We start from the raw sequence: 17,622 nt of genomic DNA on the forward strand, positions 1-17,622 counted from the left end.
GGAGATCATCAAGTCCAACCCCTTGCCAAAGCAGGATCACCCAGGGCAGGCCACATAGGAATACATTCAGATGGGTTTTGAAAGTCTCCAGAGAAGGTCACTCCACAATCTCTCTAGGGAGCCTGCTCCAGTGCTCCGTCACCCTCAAAGTAAGGAAGCTTTCCCTGACGTTGAGGTGGAACTTCCTGCATTTGTTTGTATCCACTGCCCCATGTCATATCAGAGGGTGCCACTGAAATGAGACTGTCCCCTTCTTGACACCATTCAGATATTTGTAAACATTAATAAGATTCCCTCTCAGTCTTCTCCAGGTTAAACAGTCCCAGGTCTCTCAGCCTTTTCTCATAATACAAATGTCTCAGTCCCTTCATTATCCTCAGAGCCCCCTATTGGACCCTCTCTGGTATTTTCCTTCCTCTGTAGAAATGGGGAGCCTAGTACTAGACAGACGTGGTCTCTCCAGGGCAGAGTAGAGGGCGGGGAGAAACTCCCTAACCATAAAAGATGATACGTATTCTTGTGTACTCTGCCTCTTCTGTAAGATCTGTGAACGTTGCTACCAACTCAGATGTCCAAACACAGTGTTCACCTTTCATTCATTTTCTTTAAATGGCCAACACCACGAAAAAGAGAGGAGAAATTTCCCTTGCACAGCAGAACCATGAGCAAACATAGGTCTTCTCTCTTGCAGCTTGCAAGTTTAGTTTGGAAAGAACTATAGCACTTACCCAATCTGTGCAGGAGGGACAAAGCTCTCCTAGACTGGTACCAATTTCTATTCACTTTCCAACAAGCCCCACACGCTGCTCATGTCCCAGCTTTCTCTGAATTTCCCTCTGTGTTAGCTTGCTCCTTTGGCTGGCTTACATAGACTCGCTGAAAATAAATGTGACTACAAGCATGTTCAATAACAGAATCAAATACCATTTTCTGTTGTCTACTTACATTTTATTACAGACTAATATGAAACCATATTAACAGTAGAATTATTTTAATTACTCGTGAGCAAACTTAAACCAGTCTTGTTTGTTTATATTTATTGCAAGCAGATTCATGTATCCTGCTTATATATTCTACCTAAGGATCCAAAAAGTGACTGAATATAAACAAGTAACATTTGCTTATCTACAGAAACGAAAGTTTAAAAATAGCACTGAAAAGAAACCTTACAGTAATGTATTCACACAATGACTCTTCAAATCAAATAAGTGAAGTGGTATAGGATAATCTAAACGTTAGAGTTGAAGGCTGATTTATTTTCAAATAAATGCACCTCTAGTTGTACAATGAGAAAGCAGCGTTGGTATTTGGTGCTGATGGCTACAGACATCTTTAATGTGTAATGCACAGATAACTACCCCCAGCCCCCATACACCAGCGTTCACGGATTCTACTTTACATGAGGAGCTCCTGCAAGGGAATTTAAAATGCAGTCTGTACCTAGCACGGAATCGACGTCAGCCACAGTGCAGATTAAAATTCTGTGGATTTTCAGAAGGTACAAAAATTTAAAGCTGTATGAACTGATATTTTGATTACTCTGTAAAGTAGAACCACACACTTCTTCACCTTCAGAATACTTGCACAAATTTCCATTAAAGCTTTCTTTAACAGAGACAGTAGCATGAGCACAATGATCCCACTGGCTTCCAAAAGAAAAGTAGTGCAGTTGCTCAGTGAAACTCGTTTTTATATTTGCAAGCCAGTTGGGTCAAGACAAACAGGCTAAAGCAAGCGAGAAAGTAAACTGTAAGCTTTTACATTAAGTGGCTGGACAAACAAATATTGTACGCGGTAAACCAAAAGAGATCTTTTGCCACAAGCCACTGCAGGAATATATGAACTTCAGTGGCTGAAAAGCTTGAAATACTTTCTAAGTCTTCACATACATTTGGTTAGTGCTTACCAGTTTCAAGACATTTATAGAAGCAGTTATGGAGACACTATGCTGTTAAAGCTGCAACAATTCAAACAAGGCAAGTTAGGAAGTTGTATAGATCTTTATACTTTCCCCCTTTAATTTCTTCTTATTTTTAGGACACAGTAATCTGTCTCCTTTCCATGTCCCATCCATAATAAAGCATTCTACTGCGTTTTGATCTAATTTCTACTTTTTATAGTCTTTATATAGTCTGATCCATTAACAATGAAACTTCAAGTTAACCCTGCTGCAGTGGACTAGGTTTGCATGGCAACAGTAACAAAGACTGAAGCAAAAGCACATCAAGTGAAACTTGAGTTCATGGTTTATGGTTTGTTTGGTTTTTTTTTCCTCCATTAAACAGTCTATTTTAACAAACAGTACCAACTTTTAAAGAGAAAAGTATTGCTAAATCAAAGCAGAAACTCCCATCTAAATACAAGCATTCCTTCTCCTCCAAAATTTGACATGTTCAACTAAAATTTCTCAAGCACTTACGTAGATGTTTCAGCCTGAATAAAAGTGTCAATTTCTAGGTGCAGGGCTACACAAAATTTGCAGTGAACTGCTTTGTTAGTAGGCAGAACAGGAATGCAGCATTTTCAAAAACATCAAGCAAAAATTTCCTTATTTAAGGCTAAAAGATGGAAATCAGAAAAGTAAAAAAGCAGGAGGCTTTACAGAGTAAAAAAGCTAGCAAGAATGGTTTAGCACTGAAAATACAGCGCCCTAACCACCGCTATCACAAATACCAACAAAGTATCAAGTCTGGGTGAGACTGACAGAGCAATAGACCTGTATCTCTAATCTGACATTCATCAGGATTTTCACATTCAGCCACAACTCCACTGGAAGCTAAATTCAAGTGGCCAAAACTCATAGGTATAAAAAAAAAAGCCTTCAAAACATATACTTAAATAGAAATGGTGTGTTAACAAATGTATGCGTAAACCAGAGTTATAAATAGCTACAGTATGAAAAATATTTCAGTGCAAAGGCAATTTTAAAGATTTCTAAAAAATACATTACAAATAATTTGTTAACTACACACAAGAAATTTGTCACTGCTACTGGTATAAAATTTATACCCATATTAACTCTTTAAAAATATATACACCAGTGTTTTATGTAGGGGACGGTTCCAACTGACCAACATTCAAGTCTGTAATGGCAAGTATATGTGCACACCCCCACAGGTATGGATCTCAAAATGTTACTGGTATGCAGACATTCTTTGAAACTTAAAAGTGCTACATGGGAAATGTCTAAGATACCTTCATTGGTGGTGCTCACCCATAGACTTTATACAACTCTCTTATCTTTGGTATACTGAAAATGCAACACTCTCTTTACAGTCTCTTTGTCCTAGGGCATTTTAATATCATTTCACTGTTTACTGTGAAATTTACTTGGATTATGAAGAATATTTCCTGCTATGTTAGTTTTTCTTTTATTAAAAAGTAAATCAGCAACTAAACTGTTTTGCCTCTGTTATGTTTTTTGTTTGGGTTTTTTTTTTTGTTCTTTGGGTTTTTAACGCAAGTTTTTCCTGTGCCACCCTCGTGCTTTCAAAAGGCAACTAACAGTGTCTTGGCCCCACCTTCCAGTAACATCTGCAGCTCTGATTCCAAACATTGTGTTTTCACATTGAAATAATTTTTTAGCTGATGTCCTCCTCAGAGGTATTTAATGACTGAGGTTATAAACCAGTTCTAAATAGCAGGCTAAACTTGACTGGAATCGGATTACTCCTTCAGATAATTTTGTACCCCAAAATAAAACACTGGACTAAAGAAACAGGACAAGGACACAGCTAATAGCTGAATCAGTGCAAGGAAACACAAATGTAGCAGAGAAGAGAGAAGTGCAAGTTGGCTGTCACTCCTGAAGTGATTTGAACAGAATCCTTGCAGTCAGACTAGTTTCTGTATCACAACAAAGGTCCAACTGTTAGTAAACTGCCATGTGCCACCTCGTGGTTTGATTGCAAAAGTCACCAGTTGTGTGCTTTGCAACACATCTGCCAAGCCAGTAGTAACCATGCACACAGGAAAATCAAAATCAAGGAAATTAATTCAGACAGTATCTGACACTTATTTGGGAAACCAGTGTTTTTTTCTGCTAAGGGGAAAAAGAAGAGAGTCCAAAAAGTGTAATGTGCAATACTTTCAGCTATGCATATTTTACATTCAGAGAGATAGGAAATGGAAACACCAGGTATCTGCAACTTGAACAACTCAGAAAGACTTTGTAGGCAAAATGCTTACATTCAGTTTGAGTAGATACCTATTTGACAGCCAACTTGACTTCACACAGCCTGTATGTACTGTACTCAAGGATTGTTTTGCCTTTCCTTCTACACCAGAAAACTAACTGGAAACCAGACATTGCCCTGATTTGGCCACTTACAAGGAGGTGAACATTAGAGAGTATTTCTTGAAAGCAGATTTGCACAGAGGAAACACCAGTTTGTTCTACAGAAAGAGCAAAGAAAGAAAAAGGACAGAATAAACATCAGGAAAAGGATGTGTTAAATATGCTGTAGGAGACTTTCATGGGAGATAACTGAGGTCACTACTCCTGGCTGAAATTAAAACCATTGATATCAAGATGTCGGTCACCGACTGAAACTATACACTTCAAGTAATAAAGAAAATGACTAAAGATGACACAAGCAGTAAATGCACAGAAGTCTTGACACAGGATGAAGATAATTTTTAGTGCTACCAGTCTCACAGTACCAGACTGTGCAGATTTTGTTCATTGCTCCAACAGTTCAAAACATAAAAAGAGACCTATCAGCCTGGAAGGGTTCATACTTCTAGCTCTGGATCCTGTTTGCCTGAACGCTACCTCAGACGGTAAAACCCAAGTACAGTTCAGTCTATTCTGTGACATGTTTCATTTACTGAAAAAGGAAATAAACAAAATTACAGTTTTTAAAGGCTTGACTCGGTGTTCTGTCATACAGACGTCTCCAAACCTGACCCACTGTAGCCGTAGCCTGCACTGGAACGGCAATTCTTACTTGAACTGCCAAAGACAGATGGAAGTACGGAATAATCAATGCCCCTCCAGTGCGTAAACAGCATTTTTTTAGAACGAGAATTAGACCTTCTTGCCGGGGAATTGCTGCAGTCACTACTCCTGTATCTTGGGCTTTTCAGACAGGCAAGAGGTGTGAATTCTGAGATGTGCTCCCGACAGTGCCTCGATGCATTCTGTTAAAGGGGAAAAACACAAAATACACAGTAAACAGATGATGCTCCAAGTGTGCAATTGTGTTCTTTCATGAGGCTTTTCTACCCTTGGTGCAACAAAGCTTTTCACTAGATCACCACTCTGCCTGTTTGCTTCATGTAAAGGTATAACCCCTCATGTTGTTCAGCACTCAACCTCTTTCAACATGATTAGTCTTATACTAAGACTCACAGAACCAGGCATAATTTTATACATAATACCTAAACCTTCACTGCAGGTTCTTTAGAGAACAGATGAAGACACTGAGTATTGTTTTCAAGTTGAATTGTTTTAAAACAAGTTTATTTACATTTCAGTTTGCAATCTCTCCTTGTACATGTCTATCTCTGAACTTCTTTAGTCAAGACTTATGGGGAATTTCAACACAGAACAGATTCAAGTACTTTGCCCTGTACTCTCAAAGACAGGAAATTCTTTACAGTAGGTTTGTGCTAATAGATTAAAGTTCCAGGGGTTTAATGCACTTGCTTCGTACTTCTAAGCAGGACCTGATTTTGTACTTGTGTAGGTTACATGTAGCAGCTGTATGGGCTATTTATACTACCCATCACAACACTATCTTGATCTACCTGTCCATTAAAATTTATCTGTACTATGTAATAACTCCACAGTCTGGCAGAATCAGCACTTGCACTCAGGAAACACACAGGACTACTGTAAGATCACAAGACCCTGTGGTATGACAAGACCCTGGAACATTCAAACCGGAAGAAAATTAGCACAGGACTTTCCTTGAGGAGTTTATCTAATTATTCTTACTACACACACATATAATTTCCAGGTATAGAGGTATGGAGGCTCTGTGATGGTACTTAAGATACAAATGCTTTATAAGCATGCTTCAAGTCAGTGGTATCAATTGCTCTATCCACAAACAGTATATGAGCCTCTATTTTTAATCATTCCCTTGCTCCTTCCCCAGGCAAAAGGTACAATGTTGATGATGCAGCTTATAAAAGCTTGGTTGAGATTTAGTATTACATTTTCAGTGACAGTCACAAGTGTGAAACACTGCTCTTGCCTAACAGCAATCAGAAAGCTCTCTTCCAGGAATTAAATTTGGGTAAGTCAGCAAGCTTCACCAAAGTGCTGACTGACATGGAGGCCTGGATTCCCTTCAATATACATATAGGCCAAATACAAACATTCACACAGAAGAATGTAGATAAGCAGCTAACAAATTAGCACTTTGCTTTGAAAATCTCCCAGGGAGTAGCCATACACCACACAATAACTATTTGCCTATTGTTCTAACTAGAAAGTGAAGCATTTTAATTAACATATGTATTTCTAAAAATAAAAATGCTTTTTTTCTACACACAGTTCCAAGGCAAACTCTTTCAGTCTGCCACGCCTGAAGCTACTCAAGAAATCTGGAGGTTCTACTATTTCTTTAGTAGTCAGAACAAATCAAAAGCACTTCTCAACTACTTTGATGCCCTACAGCCCACACCAGCACATCACACTGCATCTGTCCTCTTCACATACTGGTACTTTGTACCTTCACTTAACTCTTCATGTGCTGTTCTTGGGGTCAGAAGACTATGCAGCATCCATGTGGGAATGTATCCAAGTAAAAAGTGTACTTCTTACTCATACTTGTTCATGTAATCAGTGGCGTGGCAAGGAAATGATGTGAAGCAGAAAACTTCATTCTGCTGCCCTAACATTTAGAGGATTTAGGAGCTCACCATTCATGCTGCTGTCTCAGGTATTTGGCAAGCCAATGATGCAGCAATGCACTGGTCTATACAGGCACTACTGTGGTACACACTGTCAGACAGCCCCAGTCTCCTGACCCAAGGTCCTATTCCTAAGTGGCTACTTATGAATGTAGTTAATTCTTTTCATATGGTTATCTTCCTCTGTTACTGCTTGTATTTGGCCTGTGCATGTATTCAAGAACATGAGAAGTGACGGATAAACTGCTTGTGAGAATTATGCTACGCCATGGTGTAATTTGTGGACTCTACAACAACTACTGCAAGTCTTATACAAGAAATGACACCTATAACATATTTATAGTGCTTTAATATGGGTGTTAGAGTCATTATTTTGCCTTACATGAGTAAGGGTCTGAGACAAAAAAGATCTTACCTGTGGCACGGAACATCTCTTGCCAAGACTATGCTCTCCAAGTGAAACATAATAATTTTGTGTCAATACTGACAAAGCACACCAAAAACTCTGGAGGAAACAGCTGATTTGTAAATAGCACAGTTCACAAAGAGAAATCAATCCAAACTGCCAACATGTATAGTACTGTTACCTAGCTTTGATCTAATTACGGCTCGGAAGCTGAAACATTTCCTTCAAGAAGCGGCCCATCGCTGCTCACCAGTGTATTTAGGGCTGTTTTATGTCTCAAACTCTTCTGCAAGGATGAGGAAAAACAGTGAGACTCTTGCTGAATACATGAGGGAAATGTGAATGAATTGCACCATTCGGCACAAACAACTATTTTAGCAAAGTCCTCCTACAGTGACGGAAATTTTGATGGATTGGAAAAAAGAAAGACTATCCAGTGTAGGGCAAGGCTTCTATTTCTTGGTCCTGAGGTTAATCCTTTCACTCAATCTGTGAATGTTTTTAATTCTATTTCAAACTTGTTAAAAATACTTAATTACTCTCACAAGCACTTAGTTGTACCATGACTAAGTACTGTGGGCTTTGTGTCCCGCTCCTCTGACAATAACCCATACTGAATGGGAGAGGTCCCCGTGATATAAGGACAAATTGATTCCATATTAAGGAGCAGACACCCTGAAAGGAGTGCTACACATGGAGACGATGGGGCACTTACAGCTTAGTCTTTGCACCATGGGGACAAAAGGCAGTGTAACTTCTTCCATGAGATTCAAATATTGTAACAGCAAGATCCATTTCTTTGTTTTCGATGGAAGACGTTCCCAGCACATGACAAAGGAAATGGTTTGCTGGTGACAAGTCTTCTAAGAGCCTTGTGCAGTTTTTCAATAGCAGCTAAGCCCATTAAGGAAGAGAGGAATGATGAATCCCCAGAGAAGCTTCCCCAGGCAAAAGTACCACTTTGGGTTTCCCCAAGCGCAGCAAAAGGTAGAGATCTCATAATGAGGTTGATGGGCCCATCTTGTGACTGAAGTGAAAGCGAAGTGAAAAACATCAGTCAGAAGCAAAGAGAAAAAGAAAAATACTTCTTAAAAAGGGATGAAGGCACATAAGTTATTTACAGCTCAGAATCAAAACACCTGATTTTCAGTTGTGAAATATTTGGGATTGATGAAACACTGCCAATCAAAGGGAAAATTACAGAAACGAAAAGAGGATAATTTGAAGTTAATTTGTATTTTCCATAACAGAGCTACTGAGCTTCTGCTATTAATGAAAGAATAAAGAAAAAGGAAACATAATGAATTAATGTAGATTGAATATATTTTTAAAAAATCCCATTTCTTTTTACAGTAAAGGCTGAAAGAAACCTCACAGCTGCACAATTTCCATTTAAAGCATGAAATTCAGCTTGTTTCATTGAGCCGAAGAGTCACTGGCATATCTGAGCAGAATTTGATTGAAATTACCAAAAGGCAACAGATTCCTCCAAAGCTTTTGCAGAATTAGCATTTTTAGCCCAAGACAACAGTTCAGATATGTGTGTATATATATAAATATACATACATATACTTCTATGTATGTATATACACTTGTGTGTGTATATATATATATATATATATATATATATCACTGAAAAGTGCTTTCAGAAAAACTCAGAACTGGATCTGGCATATGTAAAAACCTCTGAATAATGATGCTGTAAACAATCACCCACCACACAATGGAGTGACTCAGACAACTGAAAAATTTAGAACCATAAGAGTTGCTTCCAAGGCTTTACATGATTACTGCCTGAAGAGAATTCAGTCACCTTGGGAAGTGGCAACAAGCCCTGTGTTAAGCTTTTAAACTGTTCCAGAAGTCCTTTTAATATAAAGAAGGCAACATAGCTTACAGGAATGCAGTAAGTTTACAAAGTGATTGGTTCAAGCTCAGTTCCAACCAATCCTAAAGCGCTTAAAAGCCAGTTTTAGACAGAATTCTCAGTAATGAAAACAACTTGGTGTGTTTTCTCTGTGACTTACATAATTACAGTGATTTGTATTGACTGTACATAGAATCAAAGAATCAACCAGGTTGGAAGAGACCTCCAAGATCATCCAGTCCAACCTAGCACCCAGCCCTAACCAGTCAACTAGACCATGAAGGGAGGAAAGAAAGAGGAAGTGTATTTTTTTATCTTGCCCAGTTAAGAAATAAAGATAGACAATCTACAACAGAAACATTCTCCTAGTATTAAGTAAGTCAAAAGGACCTTTCTTGCAGACTGTAGGGAAGCCAAGATTTACTAGCATTTCTTATGCAACACAGCATTTTGTAAAATATAATATAAGGAATATAAGGAATGCTCAGTTTCAGAATGCATGCTGGAAGTAACTTCTTAATGAAAAAGTTGGATTTTCTTCCATTACGGCAGAGCAGAAGTATGAATATATTCCAAAGATTACTGAAATGGCTTCCAGTACTGCATTTTTCTGTATTACACTAGAAAAATCAGCATAATCAGAGTTGGTACTCCTTTGTGTGGCAAAGTGTATTCCATTTACTCGGGTATAACACAAGCATGACATGCATCCATCTACAGAAAGATCAATGATTAAAATGAGGATCGAAGTATCCTAGACTCTTGAGACAGAAACATCATGTAAAATTCAGTATCAGCAGTGACAAAAATGAAAGTGATGGACTGTGACAACGATTCACAAAATCTTTGGGATAACAGATGGAAAAAAGTATGTTAAAAAGCATTGGCATGAATTGGAAATGGAGATGAGTATGTTAAATAACTTCTGACTTGTACTGTCCTTTGAATGAAATGGCCAAGCATGCAGAAAGGCAGAAAAAGAGTCACCTTTTGTTCCATTAGAAACTTAGACTGCTTGAAGTCTGAGAAAGCATAAAGATGGTGGACTGCTCAACAGAAAGGCACTGATGTTTAGTCTGATTTCCCCAGAAGATGGTAGGATGTAACCGTGCACGGTTATGTGTAAAGCAAGGTAGCAGTTATTTAGACAAAGCAGATTGGAAGACAGGAAGAAACAAAGAGAGAGAAGAAGAAACACAAGGAATATATCTGGTTAAAAGTCAGGTTTTCTATGATCTGTTAAAAATGAGTATTGCCACTGTTAAGCCCAAAGTCTGCTCTACAACTGATTCATTTTCCAGCACTAACATACAATGTCTGATTGAGGCTTTTGTTTCCTAGCTTGTTTCTTTCCATACAGCAGAACCTGTATTGAGAGCAACTTCTTCAAGTAACATATAATGTGAGAGACATCCATTAAAGACATTTAAATAGAAAGATTCTAAATGCTGAGCTGCCTAGGAATGCTTTTCTGCCCTTCTTTATTTTTAACTGTCTTCCTGAAGCAGGGCACGTTCACAGCTGTACACTCAATATAAAACAACGGCAAAGCCTTTTACTTTGGCAAGTATGAGAAAAGAATGTTTTACCTTTGCCAAAGGACAAAGTAAAGTTCCTTTATTTCTTTCCTCTTAATGCAAAGTATCTTCTTGAATAAACATCAGAATGCTAACAAAATGCTAACATGGTCACTGGTAACTCATTAGTTTAGCCCACCAGTGGCACTTGGGCTGAAAAAGGCAAGAGCAGTAACATTTAAGTTTCAGGTTCAAGGCTGAAGGTGAAAGTACTGCCCTTCACCTTCAAACACATATATGAAAGTTTGTTGGTGTCAAAAATATAGGTAAAATTATCTACTGGGACTGGTTTGTTGACCTCAGAACAGTACCAAGCATCCCACAGAACCTGACTTTGCTTTCAGCCTCATCAGAACAAGTCTTTATTTACACAATAGTTTCTCCTTTTGGGCTTATCAGTAGAGAGGCAACAATAGATTTTTCAAATACTCTTCCCACTGGCACAGCAAGGCACATTAGAAGAGATAATGTATCAGAACAGGCAAAATATAAGTTGAAATATAAAAGGGGAAAAATTTATTAGTTTTAATACACATTTTTGTAGTAATAGGCACAGGTTGCTAAGGAAGCATTCAATAGCATAGATCATGTATAATAAATGTTGGCATGAATTTACCAAAAACGATGTAATATTCACATTTATTCTGTATGTAGAAATTCAGGATTTACTCAATAATGAACACACAGAGAGCTGTAGAGTCTCTTGGTATAGGATGGCAATGTATGCTTCTTTCCTACTGGTCTTATTTTGAGTTTAGATTAGTTTAGCTGGTGCTCTGCAACTATACTCAGCTTACACAGTACATGCTAAAACATTCACACTATAGAGTGGACTCTGAATGAAAGGTAATGACCACAATTCAGTGCCTCTGAATACTCCACAACAGCAGAACATCTGTTGTCCAGGCCACTGTAAATGCCTCCTATCTACCCCCTCACCAAAATCCCAATCCTCTGTAATCATTCTTATTTTCTCAAATCAGCAATCAGGTTGAACTCTGTACTTGTCTCCCACCATCCTCAGCAGCTATCTCCTCTTGGTTGCTGGTAAGGAGGCACAGAGTTTGCCCCAGGGTTCAGGTAAATACCACCATGTAAGTAACAGGCAACTTCTTTCACCACAGTACCCAGAAGTGGCTGTTTTAAAACCAGTGATATACACCACAGATTGGGAACCCCTGTTCTAATCTTGTCTCCAAGCTTGAAAGAGGTATAATTGTTAGACCCTTGTGATACACAAACTAATTTCACAAAAAATATTGTTACCTGGATTCTTTCTGTTGCTGTAGGCCACAACTGTCTGCATAAGACCTTCTTGAGAACATCAGGAAGAAGGCTGACAGTTATGAGCAGAATTATACCCAGCCATGCAGGACCACTAGTCAGCATTTGCATGAACACGTAATACATCCTCTGATAATTGAAAAAAGGCCTAGTAGAAAAAAAATAAACAACAGATATTGCACACAAATACACAAAAGAAAGACTGGCAATGTTAAGTACAAAAATGGTGACACAGATGAATTGTTGCATGTTCAGCTTCTCAGTTTGTGGGAGTTCATTGAGCTCAGTTTTCTCTAAAGATCTAAACGTTTGCTAAGTAGAGAGAATTGCTTTACATTTGCCTTCCAGGCTGCAGGAAATACCATGCTGTCCTTTCTCCCAAGCTGTCTTTCCCTTGCAAAGATAAACTAAGTTACACTCTTATTCTATTCATGTTCTTCCATCTCTTCCTTATCTCACCCCAGATATTTTCCACCTTTCTTCTCAGTGTCCCACCTATTACTTTCCTCCTCTTCTTTATCACACACTTGCTTGTATGTTTCCTCAAACTAGAGCTCACTCAGCACACCTTTCATCATACCTCTCAAGCTCCTCTAAGCTTCTGATGGTTCCACATTATTCACCCTAACCCATTCACTACATTATCTGCCACCAATTTCACTGCTTTTGTTTCTGCATTTCCCTATACCTCCATGGCAGTTGTCTGGTTGTTGAAATGTCATCACCGTATGATAACCTCAACCAGAGATCATGTACACCAAGAGCGAAGGTCAAAGGACAGTTAGTAGTAACACTGCAATGTATCCAAAGTTGGGCAGAAGTTTTTGCAATCTAATAATGTAATCTGAAAAAACTCCATTGCTGTATCTAAATAGTTATGTCTCTGACACACAGCAGTGCTGGCTGCCTGTAAAACATTAGCAGGGAAAATGACACTTCTGCAAACTGTTTTCAGTGCCAATGCTGCAGAAAGGGAGATCTGATCTTACTGAAAAGAAGAGGCTACTGAATATCCAAGATGTTGCCAGGCAGGTACTCATTTGCAAAGGACACACTGAAATCCAAAGCCTTACCCCAAATGTCACCTTAATCGCCATGCAACACTTAGCCTCTGCTTTTTCTCTGGTATCTCCAAATGTTTACATATATATAGAACAGTTCCAGCTGAAGAGGTTAGTAAAGATAACCTTGTAACTGAGCACTCTGAAGGGAAGAAACACAAATTTCAGGTTCCAGATGGAAAAGAGGCATAGTAAGAACTGGAACCTGTTTCAAATTATCTCCTTCCCAAAACTTTCAGTTTCATATAAGCAGATTTTTTAGCTGAAAAAAACAAACAACGAAGCAACCAAAAAAACCCACAACGACCCAATGCTTCCTGTCAGCTACGTACAAGAGTTATACTAATTCTTATAAAGCTTCTTACCACCAGTGGAACAAACAGATGCTCAGGTATCTACAGTAAATCTACTTTGCTAAATAAGGGGGGAAATAATGAGCTTAAACACAGGACTCATGGTCACCCACACAACTTCAATGTGAGTTCCACTCTCCAGCTCCAGTTTAGACTGCTACAAGCTAGATTTCCCTAAAACAAATCTTGCAGGTAGGTGACTAGCCTCAAGATGCATGGGTGTGGTTTTGCCTCAGACATGCAGCCTCATCTCCTTGAACTAATCCTTGGATTGCTTTTTGACCAATACTACTGAAATAGCCTCAGTGGTGGTCTGAGGTCTGACAGTTCTTCACAGCCTTCTCCAACAATATTTTAGCAACCGTCAGTGAAAGAAGAGCTGAGCACTCTGTGATTACCATCACTGATGTACTTAAAATATGACTGTGGTTGGGAGTTCTGCAATACAAAAAAGCTAAATTTAGTTCTGTTTGAGATAAAAAGTGAAATAAGTAACTACTTTATAAAAACTATTTCTGAAGTAATATTTGTGATGCAATTCATATTAGGATTCATACCAAATAATTCCTCCCCAGAGCAGAGAAAAGATAATGTAGAATACCAGTGACCCCCAGATCATGAAGTGATTTATCCATGTCCAATAGTGTGTATCTAGTGCAAGCTGCAACAACAAAAAAAAAGCCAAATGAGATTATATGGTGTTATTACTATCTAGCAACAACAGAATACTCAGCAGGAGAGGAAATAAAATGACAGCCTTTGAAAATGGAGGAGGATTCTACACAGAATTAATTTACACCATTTTTTCAATTTTGAATACAAGGAACATATATAACAAAATCTGTATATAAATTAATTTACATCCATATTTAAACTAATTTAATATGAGAGTGTGTGGTCATAAAGTGATACAAGTAAACATCATTTAGAATGCCAGCTCCAAGAAAGGTTCAATGGATAGAATACAGCGTATCTTACCTTCAGTGTAACCGTGAATACAAGCACAGTAAACACCAGTGTTCCAAAAGTCCAGTTTCCAAACATCTATAAAAAATGGTCCAAAGCAGTTATAGATAAAATTGTCCAGAGTAAACCTCTTAAAGCTATGCATTATTTCATATGAGGAACTGACACATAAGCAAAACTGCTCTATTCTCACATGATCTGTTCAGTACAAAGTGATTTAGTTTCACCTCAGATTTGATATGCACAGGAAGAAAACTGCAAACAATGCACGCAAACTGAAGCTCAGAGGCATGTCTACTAATAAAAATCAAGTTTGGCATAGTTGACAAGTCACTGAGGTTTATAAACAAACTGAAGTATTTTCAGCAGTCTTCTTGGACATCACCTTTTCCCTGATCTCCCTTCTCTGCTGTCCTTGGCACTCCACAATTTCTTATAGGATCAACAGCATGTTATACAGATGAGTAACAGTAGAAGGAAGAATGTGGTACTCAAAGCCATGTAAATGTTCTACAAACATTTTAAGATAAAAACACTTAAGTTGTGGTTGATTTTCTTCCATAATGAATTAAAGAACACTTCAGCTTCTCAAATGAGCAGAAATGATGATTAATGCTGATGAAAGGAAGAACTGGTGGTGAACACGATCGTAAAGTTTGTGTGGACTGCCACAACGATGAGGTTAGCAAGTTCTGCATCCAAAGAAATATTTGGAAATAAGCAGCAGTTAGGGCACTGCATTGTAAGAGAAAATATTTTGGTTTATTCAGAGCATTGCATCCATGAAGGAGAAGGGTGCCCAAGAAATTAATGACTTTGAAAGAGAAAAGACATGAAATTAAAACAGAAGACCCAGTGGCCAACCAGGACATTCCTCAACAAATAAAAAGACAAAAATGGGAACATACAAGAGATGACAATATGGACTAGCAGCAAATGGATACTTGGGAACAGGCTGTTCAAACTAAAAGTAGTGGGAGATGCTGAAGCTAACAAAAAGAATATTTACTGGTATCCTAGTTTCAAAGCAAAAAATATGAGTCTACTAATAGACTGGTAAGGCAGCTTAGCAGAAAGTGTTCAAGGAAATGCTGAAATATTGAATATTCTGGATACTAATCTTCATGAGCAAACCCAGCTCCTTACATTTAACAAAGTTTGGGAAGAGAAGGAGCAGACAAATACATGAGAGCAACAGGTTAAGGAGGGAGATGCAGTCTATTTTTAACTTAGCAAGGCACTTGATCTTTAACTCAGACAGGATTCTCATTGGGAAAGAAGCCAAGGGTAGTTAGACTATTACCTGAGTTGAAAACTGTCTGAACACTGAACTCAAGAGTGTTAATCAGTGAGCTACACCAGGGACTGATACTGGAGCTGACATTGCTGAGTATCTGTCAGTGCCCTAGGTGATGACATCAAGAACATCTAGAGCAAATTGTCAGGTGACACAAAAATAAATAATAGCTGACATAATGAATGGCAGAGTTGCATCCAGAAGGACCTCTATTAATTTCAGAGGTGAGATAAGACATCTTATGAAGATAAGGAAAAGCACAAAGTTTTACACTTACGGAGAAGTAACACCACATATTGGAACTGACTGGCTGAACAACAGCCCCGCTCAAAAGGAAGCTGCAGTGGGGTTAGCGACTCCAAGCACTTAAAAGCCTAACACTGTGCTCTCTGCATATGACAAACTGCAATCTGGCATGTATTAGGAGGAACACGGCCTCTGGAGAAAGGTTATTACTCTCATCTACTCATCCGTAGTGAGACTGAACATGGAACACCGTGTCTAGTTTTAAGCCTCTCAGCTCAAGAGGGATGTGAAAAAGATTGGAAGAGATCAAGTGGGAGGCAACCACCCACCCTGAGGTGGTTAGCAATCTATAGCTCTCCTGGAAGAGTGGTGGAAGGAATGATTTTGTTGGTTGAGGGGCATGTTAAGGAACAACCTAGTAGTTGCCTGCAAACATCTGAAGAACAGTAACAAAGATGAAGATCTCTCTTCAGCATCAAGGAAAAAAAATATGCTTAGGTATTAGAACATTTTTAACCATGAAGGCAGAAAAACATTGGAATAGCTTGCCCAGAAAGGTTATGGAATCTCCATCCTCAGGCATATTAAAACATCAAAAAAAAAACCCCAAACCACAACACACCTGGATGAAGCCTAGCAACTTGATTTTAACTGGCCCTGCACAAAGCCGTGAGTTCAACTGGATGACCTCCTGGTTCCCTTTCCATCTACATTACTCTGTGAGCTTGCCTAGTATTAGATGACAGAGGATTCACAAGGAGAAGTGATGACCCAAATGTGGGAAAACCTCTGAATTGAGACCATAGCCAGCCACAAGACAGAAATGTGCAGGAAACTAGGCTGAAATATATGATTGACTGTGAATGGAGAATCATTTTAAAAAGCAAACAAAACCAAAATTTCATTATTCTGAGCAACCATTTCATTATTTTAGAAGTATTCCATGTGTGACCAAATGCAGAGAATACAAGAAGTGTACAAGAAAGCCTTCAGCATTTTGACCTTTTACTTTGATATGTAATGTAATAATATTACAGGATCATGCTTTTGCTACAATATTTTGTGTACCTTAAAACGAAATCAGTGCAGGAATTTGGTTCTAGAACTTCAGATTATGTTGTTTACTGACTTTATTCTTGCAGGTGCACTTTACGACACTCAAGTCCTATCTGGTATCTGCCACAGAGCCTACTGTCCCTTTCTGTGTACTGAACAGATGTTTCTGATGTATTTCCAATCAAAGCAGATAGATTAAATATACATGTTGAAACAACCTTCCTCTGTCCCTGTTTTTTAGGCTAGATACAAAGCATCAGCTTCAACCAAATCCTTCACCTACCTGTCTTTCTGGCTCAGAAAACAAAGCCATAGCACAGACTGCTGATTTGGTACAGAGGAAGTTAAGCAGAGCAATAACGGATGGTGTGAATTATAGACCCCCACAATTTATTTTCAGTACTCAGTATCTCAAGGTACTACTCCTGTCTGCCAGCTGTGATTTTGAAAGTCTGTCATCATCCAGTTTATTAAGAAGTATTTTCATGTGCTCTGCTCCCAGTCTACCTGAGACTTGCCTCCTTCCTTGTACAAATTCACTTAGTGATCTCTTCCATGTTTCAATTGACCATTCTATTCACTCATCTTCCATTCTGCTATTTTGGTTTTCTCATTCTGTTATTCCTTTTAACTCAGTTTCTCCCA

General features: G+C 38.5%; 1 protein-coding gene across 6 annotated transcripts in view; it reads right to left on the minus strand.

Annotated features, from left to right (window-relative positions):
* Positions 1 to 926: 926 nt before the first annotated feature.
* Positions 927 to 17,622, minus strand: part of ATP11A (ATPase phospholipid transporting 11A) — a 139,433-nt gene continuing 122,737 nt past the window's right edge. For 2 of the 6 annotated variants that reach the window (XM_064143731.1, XM_064143730.1), the window contains 5 exons: positions 14,391 to 14,456; positions 13,970 to 14,073; positions 11,981 to 12,146; positions 10,125 to 10,213; positions 5,066 to 5,142 (listed from right to left, as the gene is read on the minus strand). In XM_064143731.1, the coding sequence (XP_063999801.1) occupies positions 10,136 to 10,213; positions 11,981 to 12,146; positions 13,970 to 14,073; positions 14,391 to 14,456 (414 nt within the window). In that variant the 3' untranslated portion in view covers positions 5,066 to 5,142; positions 10,125 to 10,135. Of the gene's footprint in view, positions 5,143 to 7,451; positions 7,557 to 10,124; positions 10,214 to 11,980; positions 12,147 to 13,969; positions 14,074 to 14,390; positions 14,457 to 17,622 lie in introns of all 6 variants that reach the window. The other 4 variants (XM_064143727.1, XM_064143726.1, XM_064143728.1 and 1 more) reach the window with 3 other exon arrangements.

The sequence above is a fragment of the Pogoniulus pusillus genome, chromosome 5 (assembly GCF_015220805.1).
Source record: "Pogoniulus pusillus isolate bPogPus1 chromosome 5, bPogPus1.pri, whole genome shotgun sequence".
In the NCBI taxonomy this organism is placed as follows: Eukaryota; Metazoa; Chordata; class Aves; order Piciformes; family Lybiidae; genus Pogoniulus; species Pogoniulus pusillus.